We start from the raw sequence: 17574 nt of genomic DNA, 5'->3' as shown, positions 1-17574 counted from the left end.
CAGTGGCTTTTTTAATATAAAACTTGTAGTTCCCATTCAAAGCCTAGTTTTACTTGCCCGTCTTGTTCCCAGGAGTAGCGTCTCCTCTTTGTTTCTGCATCATCTGAAAGTTCTTTATGCAGTTGGAGATCGTGGTATTTCCACATCACTGTCTAACGCTGCACTGGCAAAACGCATCCTGAAGCGTTAGTGGTGGTGGGTTTGGGTTTCTCTGGGTTTTTTTTTTCCCGGAAACTAGCTTTTTGGAGTTCATGTGACTGCAGTGAATTATCTTTCCCATGTCTGCCTGCTGTGGATGACCAGCGAGTTACGCAGGTGCCTCGCGTAAAGATTTCATTGGCTCCCGCTGAGAAGTAATGCTTGGAACGGTACCGCACACCTTTGTTTCGTTAGAAATAACCATGTAGAGACCTTTCGGCGTTGCTCATCCTGGGTTACTACTGGCAAGGGATTGTGATGTACAATTAACACCAACTTGCACATACTCAGGGAATTACCCTCCAAACACCTGGCCAAGGATTACCTGCAACTTCATTCTTAGTATATAGTTTCTGAATTTTCTACTACATTTTCAAAATAATAATATTACAGAGATGTTTGTGCATAAAAACCTTTATTAGTTCATTGCTTTGAAGGTCGTCTAGCATATTCCCAACAGGCAAGTCCCAGACAGGTTCACTATTCAAGGAGCTGAATGCTGGGATGGCATTGAAAGAGGATGCAGGAATTAGTGAAGCTCTTGAATTCCAACTCTTCAAGAGACAAAGAAAGAAATACCACAATTACGCTGCCTTCAGTTACCGGTAAGTGAAAATTCAAGATAGTTTTATGAAGGCAAATCTTTGTCACTAATTGCAAACTTTTTGCTCTGACAGCTCTTCTGAGCGCTGCCTGGAGGACGACAGAAAGATCTACTTATTTGGTGCAATGATGCTTTCAAGTTGGGCCTGAAAAACAAACAAGACAGTAAGTCAAATTAGAGTCACCCTAAAAAATACACGTGCGTTGCTGTAAAGCGATAAATCGTTAGATATTCAAAGCGAGGAGCCGAGGGATGCTGCAATACTTCAAGAGAAGCAGGCCAGGGCTTTTTCCCCTAGCTATTCCATTCCTTACTACATGTTTTATAAATTAGCTTTTCTTTCTTGGCATACACACGTGTTGCATTCTGAGAAGAAAAGAGCTGGCCTTGGTTCCATACAATGAAAGACTCATTTTGTAATGTAAAGCATTGAAGAGGAAATTAAATAAAAGCTGTTGAAACAGTGGTCTGAATTCTCTGATTTCAGGCTGGACTGTGTTAGCTAAATTAAATATTTGGCTCTCTAGCATTTGGAACACAAACTCTGACTCTGGGACAAAAGTAGCTGGGAACGGCAATTTTTTCAGTTCCTGAGACAACTTGACGCCCAATTAGCAGAGTGATCAGAGGCTCCCCATGCGTAGGGAGCATGCGGTGCGTGAAGCTTCCAGGACTCCTAGACTGTCCTCTCCCCAGAGCTGCCATCAATATCCACGGCAACAGTGGGATAATCACAGCTGTGAGAATACTTCAGGGAAGAAACATGGATTCAGTGGCAACACACATTTGATCTAACAGTAATTCCATCTTGTGCCCTAAAACATTTTGAGACAGCCTGAAGGTGTTAATGGTTTACAAAGGAGAAACTGTAGGAGCAGTGAAGATAAGGGAAGTGGCTCTTGTAAAGGAAATGTTTTTAGCTGTAGCCAGAAACATTTAACGTTGTTTAAGGTAACATTCTTTTCTTTACTCAAAAAAAGCTCTGTTTTCACCAAAGCGGCACACACAGAATTACTCCCATAATTACATGGTCCCTGCTGCGTAAGTACCCAGTTGTTCTTATGAGGTAATATTTAATGTTAAATGGAGTGTCTTGTTATCAGGGAGTCAACGGTAATGGCCAACAGCAAAGAAACAAAACACCTCCCTTTGCCTTCGCTAGGCTTTCTGTTCTGTAGCTGAGAAGGGGTGCTAACTGTCGCCACCTTACAGTTGGGTTACGCAGAAACAGAGTCCTGGGGCATCAGTGATGTTTGAAGCCTCTGTGCTGGGGTTTCAGCTGCTCTTCTCTAGCGGACTCCAACAATTTATCGTTTCCTGACAAACTCTGATCTCTCCCTGGCAGGTGTGTGTATGACCAGAATTCAGTGAATCGTTGGGTGTGTTAGTAATGACCAATCACTGACTGGGCAAGGAGGCAGAGAATGCAAAAGCACTGTGTTCCCATTTCATTGTGAATTTAAAGAAAGTGAAACTTTAATACAAATGCATCATGAATGTAACACATCTAAAAACTGTAAGGAGAAAATTATATCTTTCTAATTACAAAATGAGAAGTTCTACCATTACTATTTGGAACTGCATTTATTTACAAACCTTCAGCTGTTGATTCGTTCGTTTCAGGAACTGAACCTCTTCAGTGTGTTTCTTCGCTTCTATCTGTCGCCTTTCGTTTTCACGTTTTTCAATAGCTTCACATTTAGCCTTCTGTTCACCCACTTCTCTTTCCAGCATCCGCTTTTCCTCTTCTAGCTCTGCAATCTTGGAAAAGAGTACAGATCTCAAGTTTTGTTTCTTAATAATCAATTTTTGGTTAAGATGGGACAAAGCTGTATGTTGTACAGTCTTTAAAGTGTTCCAGATACAACAGCAGATAATTTATGAAGTGCAATTAAGCCCTAGGAAAACAGTAAGACAAGTATTTTGATGATCTTTACTGCCATCCAGTGGAAACAGAAATAACTGATTTCATATGAAATTTTATATGTAACATCCTTCTGCTGTATCACGTGCAGAAAACTACATTATGGGGTTAACAGCCCAACTTACTCTTTTTTCCATGTCGGATTTGCCTTGCTCAGCTTGGAGTGCCTTCCGCATCCCAAATGCAACGCTGCTCTCGTACAACGTCTGGTAAGCAGCAATTGTCATTTGGATTTCGTCCCTGACTCGAAGCAGCAAGAGTCCTCGCTCTGCGCAGTTAATTGTAGTTTCACGGATCAGTTCATCTTTAAAGAAAAGGTGCAACAACCGGTTAGAGGAGCTGCTGCACATTTGTCTGGGAATGATGGGTACACACAGGGTCCAGAGCTTGTTGTCTTTTACCTTCTGCACCACAAACCAGAGATAGTAACAATTTTCTTGTTGTTGCTGTTGTTACGTATGGTTATAGCATCAAGTGCTAGCAAATAAAAGCAGAGTGGGGGTACAGAACCTATGGTAACAACCGTGGTACTGATCCGCTAAAGCTGTAACAGCAAACACCTAAAAATTTGTGATTTTTTGGGGGTTGTTTTTTTTTTTTCAGTTATTGGGGAGCTTTGAGAAGAGTCAAGAGCCTCCAGAAGAACTGTGTTCAGACCAATGAGAGTCTCTTGTAGTTGGAAGACCAACACCACTTCATCAGAGTGTGTAAGAATGCTTAACAGTTATACAGGGTTTTAAGTTAATGCCAACAGTTAAGATAAGTACACCTAAGATGATTTTAAGCTTCTTTGCATGTTTCACCATTATCTATGTGTAAGCGTGCCTTTACACCATGTCATGAGTGTCAGCTTTGTGAACAAGACTATGAGCTCAGATGCTCTGTGAAAGCTGACAGCAGAGGCAGCTGTTCTCGGTCCCGTCAGCCTGACCTGCAGAGCAGGGGTGAGCTGGAGGCTGCCAGGGCTGGCACGTGTAGCGTGGCCGCAGCAGCCTCCCATGCCAGCACCCCTCAGCCCTGCCCCGTGGGGACTGAGGTTCTGTTGAACCTTCTGGGAAGAGGAACAGTGATGAGGACAGGGATGGGGGAGCCACAGCCCATCAGGGAGAGGGTGAGGAGCAATGCTGTTGGCGTTGGCGGGTTCGGGCACTGACCGAAGCACTGCGAGTAGAGCTCCCTGCGCACGGGGCAGATGCCGGTCTCCCGTGCCTGCCTCTGCTGCAGCCGCAGGTCCAGCTGCTCCTGCAGGTGAATGACGTCCAGGCGGCTGCTGGGCGCGCTGGACACCTCCTGCACCCACAGCCGGTTCTCCTCCTCCCACTCCCTGCCAGGAAAAGCACCGGGTGTTAGTGGGGGGCCTGACTGGGAGCTGCTCGGCGCGGGGGGGGGGGGCCTGGCCCCGCTCACCGCGGCGGCAGGATGGCGTTCAGGATCTCCTGCGGCTGCTTCGCGGCGGCGGCGGCCGCGGCCGCGCGGGGTGGCGGTGGGACGGGCCCCGTCGGGGCGGGCGGCAACGGGGTCCCCTTCAGCGGAGGGGCCTGCGGGGAGGGGAGAGTAGAGCGCGGTGGGCGTGGGCGGCGGGCAGCGCTGCCCGGCCCGGCCCCGCTCACCCACCCGCGGGCAGCGCTGCCCGGCCCGGCCCCGCTCACCCACCCGCGGGGAGCGCTGCTCGGCGCGGCGGCTGACGAGCACCGGCGGGTTGTACCGCAGCAGCGAGTCCGGCGGTGGGATCATGGCGGCGGCGGCCGGTGTCGCCATGGCGATGGCCGCGCTGCGAGGGCGCATGCGCCAGCCCGGACCCCGCGCAGGCGCAGACGCGCCGTTGTCCCCGTCGCCTGTCCTCCGCGGCGGCGCGTCCCTGGCGGAAGCGCTTCCGGGTGGCCGCGCGCGGGCCGGAAGCGGCGAGCACTTCCCTCGGCGGCGGCGCCATGGAGGCGGCGGCCGAGCGGCGGCGGGAGCGGCGACGGCGGCGGGAGGCGACGGCGGTGGTGAAGGCCGAGAAGCGGAGCCCGCGGCGCTCCGCCTCCCGCTCGGCGCGGGGCAGCCAGTCGCCGCCGGCCGAGGAGCGGCGGAGCGCGGGCGGGCCGCGGCAGGGCGGCCGCGGCGGGAGCAGCAGGTAGGGCGGCCCGGCGGCTGCGGGCCCCGCGCCCCGCCCGGCCCCGCTGCTCACCCGTTCTCTCGCTGTTTTCAAGATCGCCCAAGAGGAGGAGCAAGTCCGGGCGGAGGAGCCGGTCCCCGCGGGGCAGGAGGAGCCGCAGCCCGCACTACGCCGCCGTGAAGGTGAAGCAGGTAAATCGCGCTGCCGGTCGCGGCGCGGCCCGGTCCTGCCCGCGGCGGCGGCGGCTGTTCCGGCGAGGCGAGGCCCAGCCAGGTACGGCGATCCGCTGCTCGCTGGCAGCTGCTTCCTCCGAGTCCCCGCGGCGCGTCCCGTCGGGAGCGGGGGGTCCCGGGGCTCCGGCCGCTCGGGCTCTCCCGTAAGTGCTGGGCCTTCTCGTGTGAGTGCGAACCCGGCCGCTGCCACCTGCACGGGCCGCTCCTGCGAGCTGCTTCATGTGCCCGCAGCAGCTGCTGCATCGCACTGCTTCTTGGTCTTGCCTTATTCTGTGCAAGTTGTAGGGATCCAAATAGCTTGGGAAGGAAGTAAGTTTCTCTCATTGCGTTAGATCTGCATGAGATGCATCCGAGTACGCGCTTTCCACGTGTAGGGCTGTGATCTTCCTGAAAGCCGAGGTAGATTCACCACTCTGTCGTTCTAATTCTGACTGCATCACTATAAGCGATTCTTTGTTGCAGGAGCGAGATGATCATTGTCGTAGAGGAAACGAGGAGCGAAAGCAGAGATATCCATCAGAACAAGAACACAGGAGAGAGAGGAGCGGTGACAGAGATAGACACAGAGACCACTCAGACAGGAGGAAGAATCCAAACGAAAGGCCTGGAGTTCGAGGCCACGAGCGAGAGAGGGATGTTCAGAACATCCGTGAGCAGCAAGCAGAGAGGGAGTTTTATAACGAGAGGAGACGGGAGCATCGGCAAAATAACGAAGGCAGTGGCATCGACCAGAATCCAGAACTCGGGCAATCTGATAACAAACCTAAAGAAAAAGCTGCTGTAAACAAAGAGAAGCCAAGCTTTGAACTGTCTGGTGCACTTCTAGAGGATACCAACACTTTCCGAGGCGTTGTCATTAAGTACAGCGAGCCCCCCGAGGCTCGGATTCCGAAGAAGCGATGGCGCCTCTATCCTTTCAAAAACGATGAGTTCCTCCCGGTCATGTACATCCACAGGCAGAGCGCTTATCTTCTGGGCAGGCACCGCAGGATCGCAGATATTCCTATTGACCATCCTTCCTGCTCAAAGCAGCATGCCGTGTTTCAGTACCGGTAAGTATTACTCTGCCTGCTGGTGAAACAGGATTATTTAGGAACTTCTGAATGAAAAGAAAAAAAGAAAAACCAAAACCCCCAGATATGCAGAGTTGAGAGGTACGAGTTTGCTGTAAGTACGTTAGAGAGAGGTGGAATTTATAGTTGGGCTGCTGCACGTCATCCTAGCAGCAATCAAAAATATCTGTAATTTCTCTTGTTTAACCACCAGCAGCCTTTTAGTAAGACAGATAACGCAGCAGGGCTAAGCACAGAACTGTGTGTGTATCTGAACCGGAATATACTGGCAGGTGCAATTGGCAGTAAAAGTATTTTAGGGAGAGGTTTTCTTCATTTGGTCTTTCACAACAAAGTCTGCTGATCCCCTCTGAAGCAGCAGGGGTTGCCTGCTGCTGAAAACAAAGATGCTCTCTTAGGGAGCAGCCATCTGTTCCGTTGCAGGAATTACCGTATCATGTCATCGGAAGTTTTAGGAGGTGATGCAGTCTGTCAGAACCTGCTCAGGCTGACACAGTTTCTTGTTGCTCTCCTCAGGCTCGTTCAGCTCTCTGTGAGCACTAACCGCCCGGGGACTCGTGTGTCGGAAATCCCGCCTGCTTTTGGAGTACATTTTCTGTCTCTCTGTTGTGATTGAACCGGTGTTTTTGTCTTGCTAGGCTTGTGGAGTACACTCGTGCCGATGGTACCGTTGGCCGCAGGGTGAGGCCCTACATAATCGACCTGGGCTCTGGGAACGGCACGTTTCTAAATAACCAGCGGATTGAACCTCAGCGTTATTACGAACTAAAGGAGAAGGACGTACTGAAGTTTGGGTTCAGTAGCAGGGAATACGTTCTTCTCCATGAATCTTCAGATAAATCTGAGGCCAACACAAAGGACGATGATGACGATGATGAGAAGGAGGAAGAGTCTGACAGTTAACAGATGAGGAGGAAATTGGGGCCGGGGGGCCGGGGAGAGAAAGGCTTTGCAGCTGAACATGCATTGGGATGTAAACGTTGGAGCATCGCAGCACTGATGCCTCTTATTGCCTTAAAGTCCTTTTTCTGTTGCTGATCTGTTCTCTTAGTTCATTTTGGGGAACTTATGGTTATTCACCTTTGATAGTTCTGCGTATCAGGAAATATGGGGGCGGTGGGGTTCACTTCCCCCCCCGCCTGACAAGCAAAAGAGCACCTGAACGTGAAAGCTCTGATGCTGGAAATATTCAACAGATGTTGAAAGACTGTCCTCTTCTAGGAAACGATGTAAAATGCAGCTGGCGTATTTAAAATTATTTTTATTCCGTGTTTTGTCACGGCCCTTTGAAAATGCTACTTAACTGAAATATTAGTTAGAAAGTAACCCGGTGCATTTTGTAACACGTCTTGTTTGGTAGAGTTTGCCAAATTCCTTTGCCTGCCAGGGTTCTAGACGGGAGAATTTTCCAGGCTCGCTACTGAAAAGACGGCATGTTGCAAAGCCCCTCTTGTGTTTGTGTGCTTTGGGTAGTCAGTTCGCATTGTGACAACTTTCAGGGGGGCGTTTTGCAGGAATACGCTACCTGAATTTACAAGGTGATTTGAAATAGAAGTGGAACGCTTCCTGGGGTTTTAGGTGACGATACTGTGATTTGGGGGCTGAGGTACCTGTTCCGACACTCGATGCTGAAACCGTTCCTGGGTGTTGAGTGTCAGGGTCTAAAGCTGCGACCTTTATGTCTGATACCACCTCTGCCCCAGGAATAACTCCTCCTTGCTTTTGTTTGTGTTACCGACAGATACCTTTTATGTGGTGACATGTTTTACCCAGAGTTTGCACTATTTAAGTTTTCTTTTTATAAAAAGAAGTTATACAAGTCACTTGTTTATAATAGTCTTCTCCCCTGTAAAGAAAAGCAATTCTTTAGGACGAGAAAAAACAATTCCACTCACTGAAAGTACTTGCGTATTTTTGGATGTCTTCTCCCCGTTGCTTTATGGTATAAGAAATGTACATTTTTCACACTGTTTACTGATTTGCTTGGATGTTTGTTCTGTGGTCACAAGCTGATTCATACCTGCTGTGTATATACGCTGTGTATGCAAGAGTCGCATATTGTATACACAGGCTAGAGCATCTGTGGTGTAAATATGGGGCATTGGCATAGGTTTTCAAACAGTAGGCAGAATGAATTTTGACTAGGAAGATCTCCTTTATATATACTCTAGCGGTTTTTAAATAAAGAATTTGTAAATTTAGCCCTAATTACCTTTGGTTGTCGTGTTTTTGTAGCGTCCTTTTTTTATTTCCTACCTTAAGTTCCTTGAAATAGATGAATGTTCAGTACTCATTTCGGTATTACGGACACGCAATAAGTTAAAAAAAAAAAAAAGCCTGATTTGGGTACTTGGGAGGGTTTGTACCGTGCTGCTCTGCTGGGGGCCGTGCTGGGGGCCCGGGGGGTTTGCCCCGACGCAGGCAGGTCCGTGCTCGCAGATGGGGAATCTCGGGGGGTTTAAGCCGGGGTTGGTGGAGTCTCACCTAGTGCAGCGTGTTCAGGCGAGTGTAATTTAGCAGAAGCTCGAAGCCAGCTGAGAAACGCTTGACTGACTCAGCCGAGGGTGCAGAGCGGGAAGGGCCTATTTTGAGCGGGCTTTTTCCGCACGCCGCGGGCGCGGAGCTGGGGGACTCGGGGCGGCGGTGGCAGAGGGAGCCCCCGCTGCTCCCTGGGCCGTGCTGGGGCTCGGGCCCGTCCCCGCGGTGCGGCGGGAGCCTCCGGGGCCGGCTCCTGCGGGGCCTCGGGCGGGGGGCGCCGAAGGGGGCGTGAGACCCCCTCCGCGAAGCAGCTCATGGGCCGCCGGATCGGGCCTCAGCGCCGCGGGGTGACCGGGCGGGGCGGAGCGGCGGGGCCGGGCCGGGCTCGGCGCTGCCCCCGGCGGCCCCTCCCGGCAGCGCAGCCGCCGCCGCGCCCCGCCCCGCCCGGCCCGCGCAGGCCGCCGCCGCCATGGCCGCGCTGCACGCCAAGGCCGGCGGCCCCCCGCAGATCCCCGACACCCGCCGGGAGCTGGCCGAGCTGGTGAAGCGCAAGCAGGAGCTGGCGGTGAGCGCCGGGGCCGCGGGGGGCGGCGGGGCCGGGGTCGCGGGGGGCGGCGGGGCCGGGCTGGGCGGGCGGCGGGGCCTAGGGCCGCGGGGCGGGCGCGGGGCCGGGCCGGGCCCGCTCCCAGCGCTGCGCTGTGCCCGGCAGGAGACGCTGGCCAACCTGGAGCGGCAGATCTACGCCTTCGAGGGCAGCTACCTGGAGGACACGCAGATGTACGGGAACATCATCCGCGGCTGGGACCGCTACCTCACCAACCAGAAGTGAGTCCCGGCGGCCCTGCCCGCCCTGCCTGGGCCCTGCCCGGGCCCACCGCACAGCCTGCCCGGCCCGCCGGGCTCCCGCAATGTTGCTTCTCTCTGTTTCAGAAACTCTAACAGCAAAAACGACCGGAGGAACCGCAAGTTCAAGGAGGCTGAACGGCTCTTCAGCAAGTCCTCGGTCACCTCGGCGGCGGTGAGTGCCGGGCCGGGCCCCGCGGACATCTCTGTCCTGCTCCTCGTCCCTCGGTGCTCCCTGGTGCAGCTGGTGCCGTGGTGGTCGCCCAGGCTGCTGCAGGACCACTCTTCCACTTAAGCTCCTGCACCTGCCCTGGCTCCCCCGACCTGAGCATCTTCATCCCACGCCGCAGCCTCTTTCAGAAACCCTTTTCCTAGTGCTTGGAGAGGTGGAGGGGACCCGTGGTCAAGAACCACCCGTGCCATGCGCTTGTCACTGCCATCCATGTCTTTATCCTCTTGCTCCTAACTCCCTCTGCTGTGTGTGGTGGTGCTGGGTCTTAAGGTCTTTCAAGTAAAGGCCTGATGTGTCTTTCTCTGTGAGGTGATCTCTGTGTTTTTGCACATTTAAAAAGTGGTAAGTGAATTACTGCTTTCATTAACATCCCTTTCGATTTTCTAGGCGGTCAGTGCATTAGCTGGAGTTCAGGACCAGCTCATTGAGAAGCGTAAGTCGCTTTTTCATTTCTCTCAGAATTTGGAAAGAACTACACTCCTCCCCAGCATTCAGCTCTGTCTCCAGCTGCCTGGGTCTGTGCTGTACTCGCTGCTCCCCCGCAGCGCTGCCCATCCAGGGACCTGCGGCTGCTCCTCTTGGGCTGGCTCGTGAGTGCTCCCAGCACAACCTCTGGCTGCAAAAGTCAGCAAAGTGGTGCTGTGAGAAACAGAAGCAAAGCTGAGCTTCCTTTCTCGAGTAGACTTCTATGCTCAGCAAGGGTTTATTGTGCATAAAGCTTATTTAAATGGATTTGGTACTCTTTGGAGAAAGAGGTTAGAAGAGCTGAAGCAACGTGTTTCTGTTAGTGTGTTTGTCAGCTGCAAGTGGTGTGGGGAGGAGCCACTTGCGTTCAGATTTTTAAAAATGTTCTTGTATTCAATACCAAACCGGTTGCAATTCTAGCATGTTCCAGTTGCTGAGGAGGTAGCTTGCTGTCCTTCAGAAATATTTTTCAGGTTCTCTTTTTTACCTCCTGGTGCCGTGGGGCTCGGCATGTCTCTGCTTCCCTGTGTACTGTTGCTGGGGGTTGCTTCTTCCACGCAGGGCTGTGCCAGGGCAGCCTGGGAGGCGAGCTGCGGGGAGGTAATCGTTGTGCTCATCTGTCTTTGTTACACTCTAGGGGAGCCAGGCAGTGGCACAGAAAGTGACACTTCTCCAGACTTTCACAATCAGGAGAATGAGCCCAACCAGGAGGATGCTGAAGAGCTGGATGGGTCTGTGCAGGGGGTGAAACCCCAGAAAGCTGCTTCATCTACTTCTTCTGGGAGCCACCACAGCAGCCACAAAAAACGGAAGAACAAAAATCGACACAGGTTAGTGGTACCAGCAGCCTTCTTGTCATGCCTTCTGAACGGCTAGCTGTTGTTGAATTTACTGTATTGTCTGCAAGGAACTAGTAACTTGTTAGAATAATGGGCAGCTCGGGTCACTCGTTTTGGTGATTTCCCTGGTTTTTAGTGGTACACATCCTGTAGCGTTCATCAGGACCCCATTGCCTGCATGGTATCAAGGAGGGGAGAGCATGCAGAGGAACTCAGGCAGTCAGCATGGGGTACTCACTCCAGCTCTGGTACAGCTGTGCTTTTGACCTGGCCTTTTCAGCTCTGCTCTCTGTCCAGGAGAACAGAGCTGTCTTCCTTCCAGTAGAGGAAGATTGCAGTCCTGGCCTCCTGCGCTTGCTTCTTGGTTTCTGCAGAGCCAAGAAAGACAGGAATGTCAGGACTTGCTTTTGGAAAAGAAGGGTGAAAAAGCAAATGGGAATGTTTTGGGGGTTATGGACACTCTTCACTAAGATTTCCTCTCCAAGCCCTTTCAGTTTTCGATGTCCCAAACTGATACTCTTTTGATTATGGCATGGAAGAGTTGCTCTGTTACATTAACCTCAAAGCGTTTGTTATCAAACTCTGACCTGAAATTCATGTGAAACAAAGCTTTTTCTGAACTCTTTATGGCTGAATTTAGATGACCGGTTCTGCCCGTTAAGTTCCGCCCCTAAGGCGTGATGCAGCATGGTGGGCTGATGGCTCAGAAATCTGAAATAAACTCCCTGCCTTGCAGCGCTGCTCTCCATGGGCCAGCATAACCTGCTGCTTAACCGCATCTCGGTGCCCGCAGCAGAGCTAGCCCAAGGATTCCTACAGAGTATGACAGTGCACTGTGGAGTCACACCCTCCCGGGAAAGCATCCATGGAAATCCATGCTTTTGGAAAGAGGAGACACTGCAGAACTGCCCCTCTCTGGAAGCCGTTGCTGGAACTGGCACCTAAAGATTACTAGAAGTAAAGGAGTTTTTAAAAATCAAGTGTCCTTGCTGACTTCGAGCTTGTCGGCTTTGTGTATGTGTGGGCTTTCCTCAGTAACGGACCTTCCCGAGAAATGTTTTAAAGAAAGCTGGTAAAAATGTACAGAGATTGCTGGGGGAAGGTTGGTTTGGGAGATATGGAGGTAGGTATAGTAAAATGTTTGACTTTTTCTCCTTCATTAGGTTTTGAGTCATTAGCATGTCTTTAATGCTTAGATCAGAATTTTCTTCCTACAGCAGCCTTAGTTGGGCAAACGTCCTAAAGAACTGGATGTCCCTTTGGTTCCTCATGAGCTGGGGATCCAAAGCAGTTTGAAACTCTTTTGTTTCCTGTAGACAGTTGGAAAGAAGTTCAGGAATAACAGAGGAAACTCCACCTGTAAGCACGTTCAGAGAAGCGGTCTGTACCGCTGAAGTACAGCTGAAGAAAATCGCTATTTCAGACAAACTATAGAATATCCTACTAAGCGCTTACTTGGAGCGCAAACCAATGTTCTGCGGACGCAGTGGGGTGCGATGCAGAGGCTGTAAAGAGCATAAAATCTTCTGCGCTGTTACATAACCCCAGCTTTAGCCACAGGATGGGGAGGCGGCTGCCCCACTGACGGGCTGTGTTGCTTTGGGGCTCCCGCCTTCCTTCCGCGGAAGGAGCGGATGCTGGCTGCTGCTGGGGACAGAACGTAGGACAGGAGGAGCCCTGGGCTGGTCGGGTATGGCAACTGTGATCGTCCTAGGAGATACGTCAGACACGCCTACGTTACCGAAAGGCTTTTGCAGTTAGGAATTGACTGTTTTGTCGTGCTCAGCGTGGCCAGATAGATGACGATTAAAAGAAGAAGCTAATGAAGTTTTCTGTAATAAAAACACTTAAAATTCTGAATGCCGTTACTGAGTCCCCCCTAAATTTTGGCAGAAAAGACCAAACGATTTTCAAGTCTAGCTAGGTTAAAAAAAGCAAACAATGGAACAGTCTCAGTCTACTGGAAGTGCAGCTAAGCGCTCTAAACGCGTTGCAGCCCAGCCTGCTCTTTCGGAAGAGACGTGCATGTCTGGCTCTTGAGTGTCATGGAATGGGAAAAAACCAAACCACCAAAACAAACCAAAAAGGCAAGAAAAAGAAACATCGGCATTTCTTTTTGTTCAGAAGCTCTTCCATTTGCCAGCATACGTTTGAGTTCCGCTCGCCTGTTCCCGAAGGACTGGGAAGTGTTGGGAACGGGCACCGTGAAGGTGCGCTGACTCCGCCGGATTCCCTGCTTCGTCTGCCACCGCGAGCAGTGCGGGAGGTTGGGCTCAGACTGGGCAGAGCTGGTGTGAACAGGCAGCTTAATGTAAAACAGTTAAAAACGGGGTCAGATGGAAGTTACAGTGTCTTTATTGCACTCTGTTCCCTCTGAGACCGCAGGAAGGCCAGGATGATTAATTTTCTGTGTGCTCAGCAATTTTCATGGCTAAAAAGTATTTCAGGAGAAAACAATACCGTTTCCTCTTGGAAATGCAGTGCTGAAAAGCGACTAAGTTACAGCGGATTTGATGATAAGTCCTTTCCAACAAATACTGTTGTTAGCTGTGGGGCAGAGCTGTTTCTGGAGGCAGCGCTGTGCTGCCTGCGTGACTGCCGAGGCGGGGGTGGGCATGGCACCAAACCGTAATTAGCCTTGGCCAACTGACCGTGCTCTTCTTAGCTCACTAAAGGCAGCGAGTGCAAGAGGGCGTGCGTACGGGCGCGCGGCGTGGCAATACTCGAATGCAGAGCCGGCCACGTAGTTCTGTGTCGTCTCCGCCTCTGCCCGAACAAGCTTCGCTTCGCCGCAGTACCGGCGACAACGCCGCTGCTTTCTGACCACCTGCTCGTTCGGTTTTGCAAGCGGATCGGTTTTCCTCTCTGCCTGTGAGCTAGTGCGCGCTCGCGTATCCGATAGCTTCCTTCTCCGGCGCCTGGAAGTCCCTCCACAAAACCACTCTGCCTCTGTTCTGACACCTCTGTTTCCCAGAAATCCGGTTGGGGAGGGGGACTCTGGATTGCCCGGTCTGGAGTGCTTTTTGTGCCCAGTTCTGGTTAAGGTATCTTAAAAACTTTATGGCATTTGAACACTGGCTTTATTATTTTTTTACTTTATTTTTTAGTAATCTCGCTAGGGTGGCTAATCAACTAATTTATTTAATTCATTAGTATATTAATTTCTATTGCTTTCTTCCTTTCAAATGCTGCCCCTCAGCCCGTCTGGCATGTTTGATTATGACTTTGAGTAAGTTTGACTTGAATTAGTACTTGTGCTGTGTTGTTAGTGTGTAGACACCAATGTGCCTTTTGAGACCTTTCTAACCCATAGTTTATCTGTTTAATTGTAGGTATGTATATTAGGTTAGGCTGGGAAGTTTTTTTTAAAAACAGAAAAGCGTGATGGAGGTAACATTTTATTTAATAACTTCAGCAAAATGAAATTAACTTCACTCTTCTTTACCTTTCTATTTCATTTTTAAATAGATGAACTTTTTAACTTAAAAACTTAGTTTAAAAACTGTTTCTTCTGGCTTTGCTTCTTAAGGAGATTAGTGTAGACTTGGATGTTTCCTCCTGGAAAAATGTAATAAACTCAGTACCTTTGACTCGTATAACCCCGTCATCTTAAACTCCTATCTGTATTCCAAGTAAATAACCATTACCACTATGTCTGAATAATTACCCGTGGCATAGTTACACATCTAACAAATTAACATAGAGCATGCGTATTTAACCTTGTTTCTTCATGCTGCATAACTTCCCTGTGATTTTTTATTACGAACCTTTATTAACTCTTTTTTTGAGTGGACAGAATATGCATTTTGGCAAATAATACAGAATCCACTCTCCGTCTCTTTGCTGCTCTCTTGTCCAGTAACACTGGGACAGTGATTTGGCTCAGCCGAATTGAGAATGTGGATTGAATTAACCAAATAGTCTTTGTTGTAGCCTGTGCCATATGCAGTAGCTGGTTCTTTGAACTCTAGTCTTGGTTTAATGTATTGAAATGGACATTTCTCTTATCTTTCCAACCACAGGATTGATCTCAAGTTAAACAAAAAGCCAAGAGCCGTAAGTATCAGTGCTCTGTCATTGTTTTCATTGCTCATCTGTAGACTTGAGTGGCTCACTGACTCCTACTCTTAAAAAGCCTCCTTCTGCTGTAATTTAAGATCTTATTTTCATGGTTGAGGAATATCATGGTATGAAGTGAGCATTGTCTTGTGGATTTAACAGTAAATAAGCCCAGGCGGGCTTGTCGTGAAGCCAGGTCACAGTCACGTCCTATGCACTTTTTATGAAAAAAGTTGTTCTGCGTCCTATTATCTTGTCATGATCTGGAACACTAAAAGCAAATGGTTTGAGTCGGCGCGTTCTTGAACGCAGGTTTTGAAGGGTCCTGTCTTTTGAATGTTTTGCTACAAAAAAAAAAAAAGAAACCTCTTTTCTGTTTTGCCTGCGACTAACGGTATGTAGAAATGAGAGAAGACTGAGAATCCCAGCTCTGCAGCAGAACTGAAGGTAGAGAGGTCTTAATGTGCCTGTCTTTTCCTTTCTCTGCAGGACTACTAGACTCATCAGTGCTGATGCTTCTGGGATTTAGGTCTACGTGAATCCCCACTGAGAAAGATGCCAGTCGACTGAATGAGCCCGATGGCAGCTCTCTGGCCCGGTGTCTGCAGATGGGAGTGGCTCACTTTAAAGAACTTAGATGGGGGGAGAAAATCTTGGACCATGTACTTCGCATCATTTTTAAAACACCTGCGTTGCAGGAAGACTAAGGTGTAGTAGTAGTGGTAGTCCTGAATTCCTGGCTATTCTGTGCTTCCACCGCAGTCGGGAACTTCCTAAAATTGGCTGATCTTGCTGCTGCCAGCCCTGTCATCTGCAAACCCACGGAGAGGTATTTCTTTTTCCACTGGAACTGGGGTATGACTCAGTATGTCCCATCCGTGTTGTAAGACTTAGATTACTTTTGTTGCTGATACTTAGCTCTGTAGGTTTGTTTTCGTTTTGATTTTTTGTTGGCTTTATTTTGTTTTGGTTTGTCTTTTTAAACCAAAGTGTATAGTTAACAAATTGACTTTTGGTTTCTTTGTTTTAATCCATGTAGAGTGGAAGGTTCTTCATTTTGTGGAACAGCTCGTTTTGGTTCTTACTCAAGCAGAGAAGAAGGGGGTTAACCCTTTTCCCTGACTTAATTTTAAACACCATCCCCAAAAAATTACACAGCGCTTTTAGATGCCGGGAAGGCTGGAGCTCAAAGCCATCTTGCTCTTTGCTATCTTTGAGGTTGGGTGGATTCTCTTTTTAATACAAACTTCTGTCATTTGTACATAAACAATAAAAGTTACATGTTTGTCTCTCTTCTCGTGTTTTGTTCAGTCCAAAATTTGACTCCTAGTTCTTTTTATTCACCATCTGCTTTATGAGGGCTTTGGTGGAATTCCTCCACTTTCACATGGTAGCTGTTCCTTGTCTCGTGACCCTCAGGAGGTTTCCTTTGTGCTTGCTTTCCTCCGGTACACGTAACACCGAGTACATGAAAGGGTTGCCAGGCAGTAATCTCCAGCTGTGTTCGACTAATCCCGCTTCAAGGTAGGGCTTGGATGTAAGTCAGTTCTTGCTGATACTGGCAGAGCGCTGGCAGGTAAGGGATGAGCCATCTGGATTGCTACTGGAAGAGTACACAGAGGGGTGAGTGTTGGGTGCTTTTCACAGTAGCCAGGTCAAGATACCAATGCTGATGTCAAAATAGGCATCGCTTTTCTCAAGGCGGTAAATTGCCTTTGTTACCAGTGCTGTAGTGCATTTGTGTCTGCTTAACGTTGCCGAGGGGGAGAGTGCCATGGGAGAGAGGTGGTGTCCCTTACCGCCCCCCCGTACCGGCACGTGCACTAGGGACAGCTCGGCGTGCGCCCCGTTCTGCTACACCCCGGATCCCCGGTGTCGGTGGGGCTTTTTCAGCTCCCTCCGGGCACCCCTGTCAGGGCAGGGCGGTACCTGGGAGCGAAGGCAGACGTATAGGAGCGAAGTTCTCCCTTGTTCTGTCTGGTTCAGGGATCAAGGCAGCTCCGCACTCGCTCACGGTGGGAGGGGGCTCATCCTGCAGCAGAGCGAGCGGCTGATGCTCTGCTGTCAGGGGGCCAACGGCTGCTTATCTGCAGGGGGGGGTCGGGATGTCACGGCTTGATGGGAGAGCTGCAACGCTGCCCTACTTTTTTAAGTTACAGAGGTTAAATACAGGGGGGTGGAACATCTAGAAAACAGCATAAACTCCTAAAAGACCTCGCTATTCCATAGTTCTGGAAAAAAGAAGTCTCAGTTGATGGTTTTTGATTACTTGGCCTTGGTACAAAAGCGGCTTTTCTTCCACTACTGCTGCTGTTCCAACGCAAGGAGTGTGAAAGCGCCTGAACTTCAGAGGGTAAAAATCTTTGCTGCACCTCTTTGACCTCGAGGAAAGCTGCTGTACCTTTTTGGCCAGAGAAATAGCAAAGAGCGTGTGTAGCGCGGAGTCCTGTGCACACAGGCGCTCTTTCGTAGCACCGCATCGATGGGCTCCGCTTCCCCGGCGATAGGTGTTAGGGGAGCTGCGGGGA

General features: G+C 50.2%; 3 protein-coding genes across 6 annotated transcripts; 2 read left to right on the top strand and 1 right to left on the bottom strand.

Moving 5' to 3' along the window:
- Positions 1-43: 43 nt before the first annotated feature.
- DNALI1 (dynein axonemal light intermediate chain 1) lies at positions 44-4513 on the bottom strand. The gene is made up of 6 exons (XM_075114925.1): positions 4380-4513; positions 4134-4264; positions 3881-4050; positions 2852-3030; positions 2399-2563; positions 44-947 (listed from the first exon to the last, which is right to left on the bottom strand). The coding sequence occupies exons 1-6, from the start codon at positions 4509-4511 to the stop codon at positions 912-914; spliced, it is 813 nt and encodes a 270-aa protein (XP_074971026.1). The 5' UTR covers positions 4512-4513; the 3' UTR covers positions 44-911.
- Positions 4514-4584: 71 nt separating this feature from the next.
- On the top strand, positions 4585-8338 carry SNIP1 (Smad nuclear interacting protein 1). The gene is made up of 4 exons (XM_075114924.1): positions 4585-4842; positions 4919-5015; positions 5520-6109; positions 6769-8338. Exons 1-4 carry the CDS (start codon positions 4655-4657, stop codon positions 7031-7033), a joined length of 1140 nt encoding a protein of 379 aa, XP_074971025.1. The 5' UTR covers positions 4585-4654; the 3' UTR covers positions 7034-8338.
- Positions 8339-9015: 677 nt separating this feature from the next.
- MEAF6 (MYST/Esa1 associated factor 6) lies at positions 9016-16339 on the top strand. 4 transcript variants are annotated; one of them, XR_012663821.1, is made up of 8 exons: positions 9016-9173; positions 9318-9433; positions 9539-9626; positions 10071-10116; positions 10786-10978; positions 14320-14377; positions 15010-15043; positions 15536-16339. XR_012663821.1 is itself a non-coding variant. In XM_075114932.1 (7 exons), the coding sequence occupies exons 1-7, from the start codon at positions 9078-9080 to the stop codon at positions 15542-15544; spliced, it is 582 nt and encodes a 193-aa protein (XP_074971033.1). In that variant the 5' UTR covers positions 9016-9077; the 3' UTR covers positions 15545-16339. The 4 variants fall into 4 exon arrangements, 3 of the variants coding, with proteins under 3 accessions (XP_074971033.1, XP_074971034.1, XP_074971035.1); XM_075114932.1 differs by lacking the exon at positions 14320-14377; XM_075114933.1 differs by lacking the exons at positions 14320-14377; positions 15010-15043.
- Positions 16340-17574: the final 1235 nt, after the last annotated feature.

Source organism: Phalacrocorax aristotelis, chromosome 20, assembly GCF_949628215.1.
Source record: "Phalacrocorax aristotelis chromosome 20, bGulAri2.1, whole genome shotgun sequence".
NCBI lineage: Eukaryota > Metazoa > Chordata > Aves > Suliformes > Phalacrocoracidae > Phalacrocorax > Phalacrocorax aristotelis.
Note: the sequence above shows the minus strand (reverse complement) of the source record. Positions and strands in the feature narration are given on the sequence as shown.

Coding starts and splice junctions, on each gene's coding strand:
- MEAF6 (XM_075114932.1), top strand. CDS start 9,078: ATGGCCGCGCTGCACGCCAAGGCCGGCGGCCCCCCGCAGATCCCCGAC. Junction 9,627..10,070: donor CCTCGGTCACCTCGGCGGCG/GTGAGTGCCGGG, acceptor TCGATTTTCTAG/GCGGTCAGTGCATTAGCTGG. Junction 10,979..15,009: donor AAGAACAAAAATCGACACAG/GTTAGTGGTACC, acceptor TTCCAACCACAG/GATTGATCTCAAGTTAAACA.
- DNALI1 (XM_075114925.1), bottom strand. CDS start 4,511: ATGCGCCCTCGCAGCGCGGCCATCGCCATGGCGACACCGGCCGCCGCC. Junction 4,265..4,379: donor CCGAGCAGCGCTCCCCGCGG/GTGGGTGAGCGG, acceptor CCCTCCCCGCAG/GCCCCTCCGCTGAAGGGGAC. Junction 3,031..3,880: donor GCTCTACTCGCAGTGCTTCG/GTCAGTGCCCGA, acceptor TTTTCTTTAAAG/ATGAACTGATCCGTGAAACT.
- SNIP1 (XM_075114924.1), top strand. CDS start 4,655: ATGGAGGCGGCGGCCGAGCGGCGGCGGGAGCGGCGACGGCGGCGGGAG. Junction 5,016..5,519: donor CCGCCGTGAAGGTGAAGCAG/GTAAATCGCGCT, acceptor TCTTTGTTGCAG/GAGCGAGATGATCATTGTCG. Junction 6,110..6,768: donor CATGCCGTGTTTCAGTACCG/GTAAGTATTACT, acceptor TTGTCTTGCTAG/GCTTGTGGAGTACACTCGTG.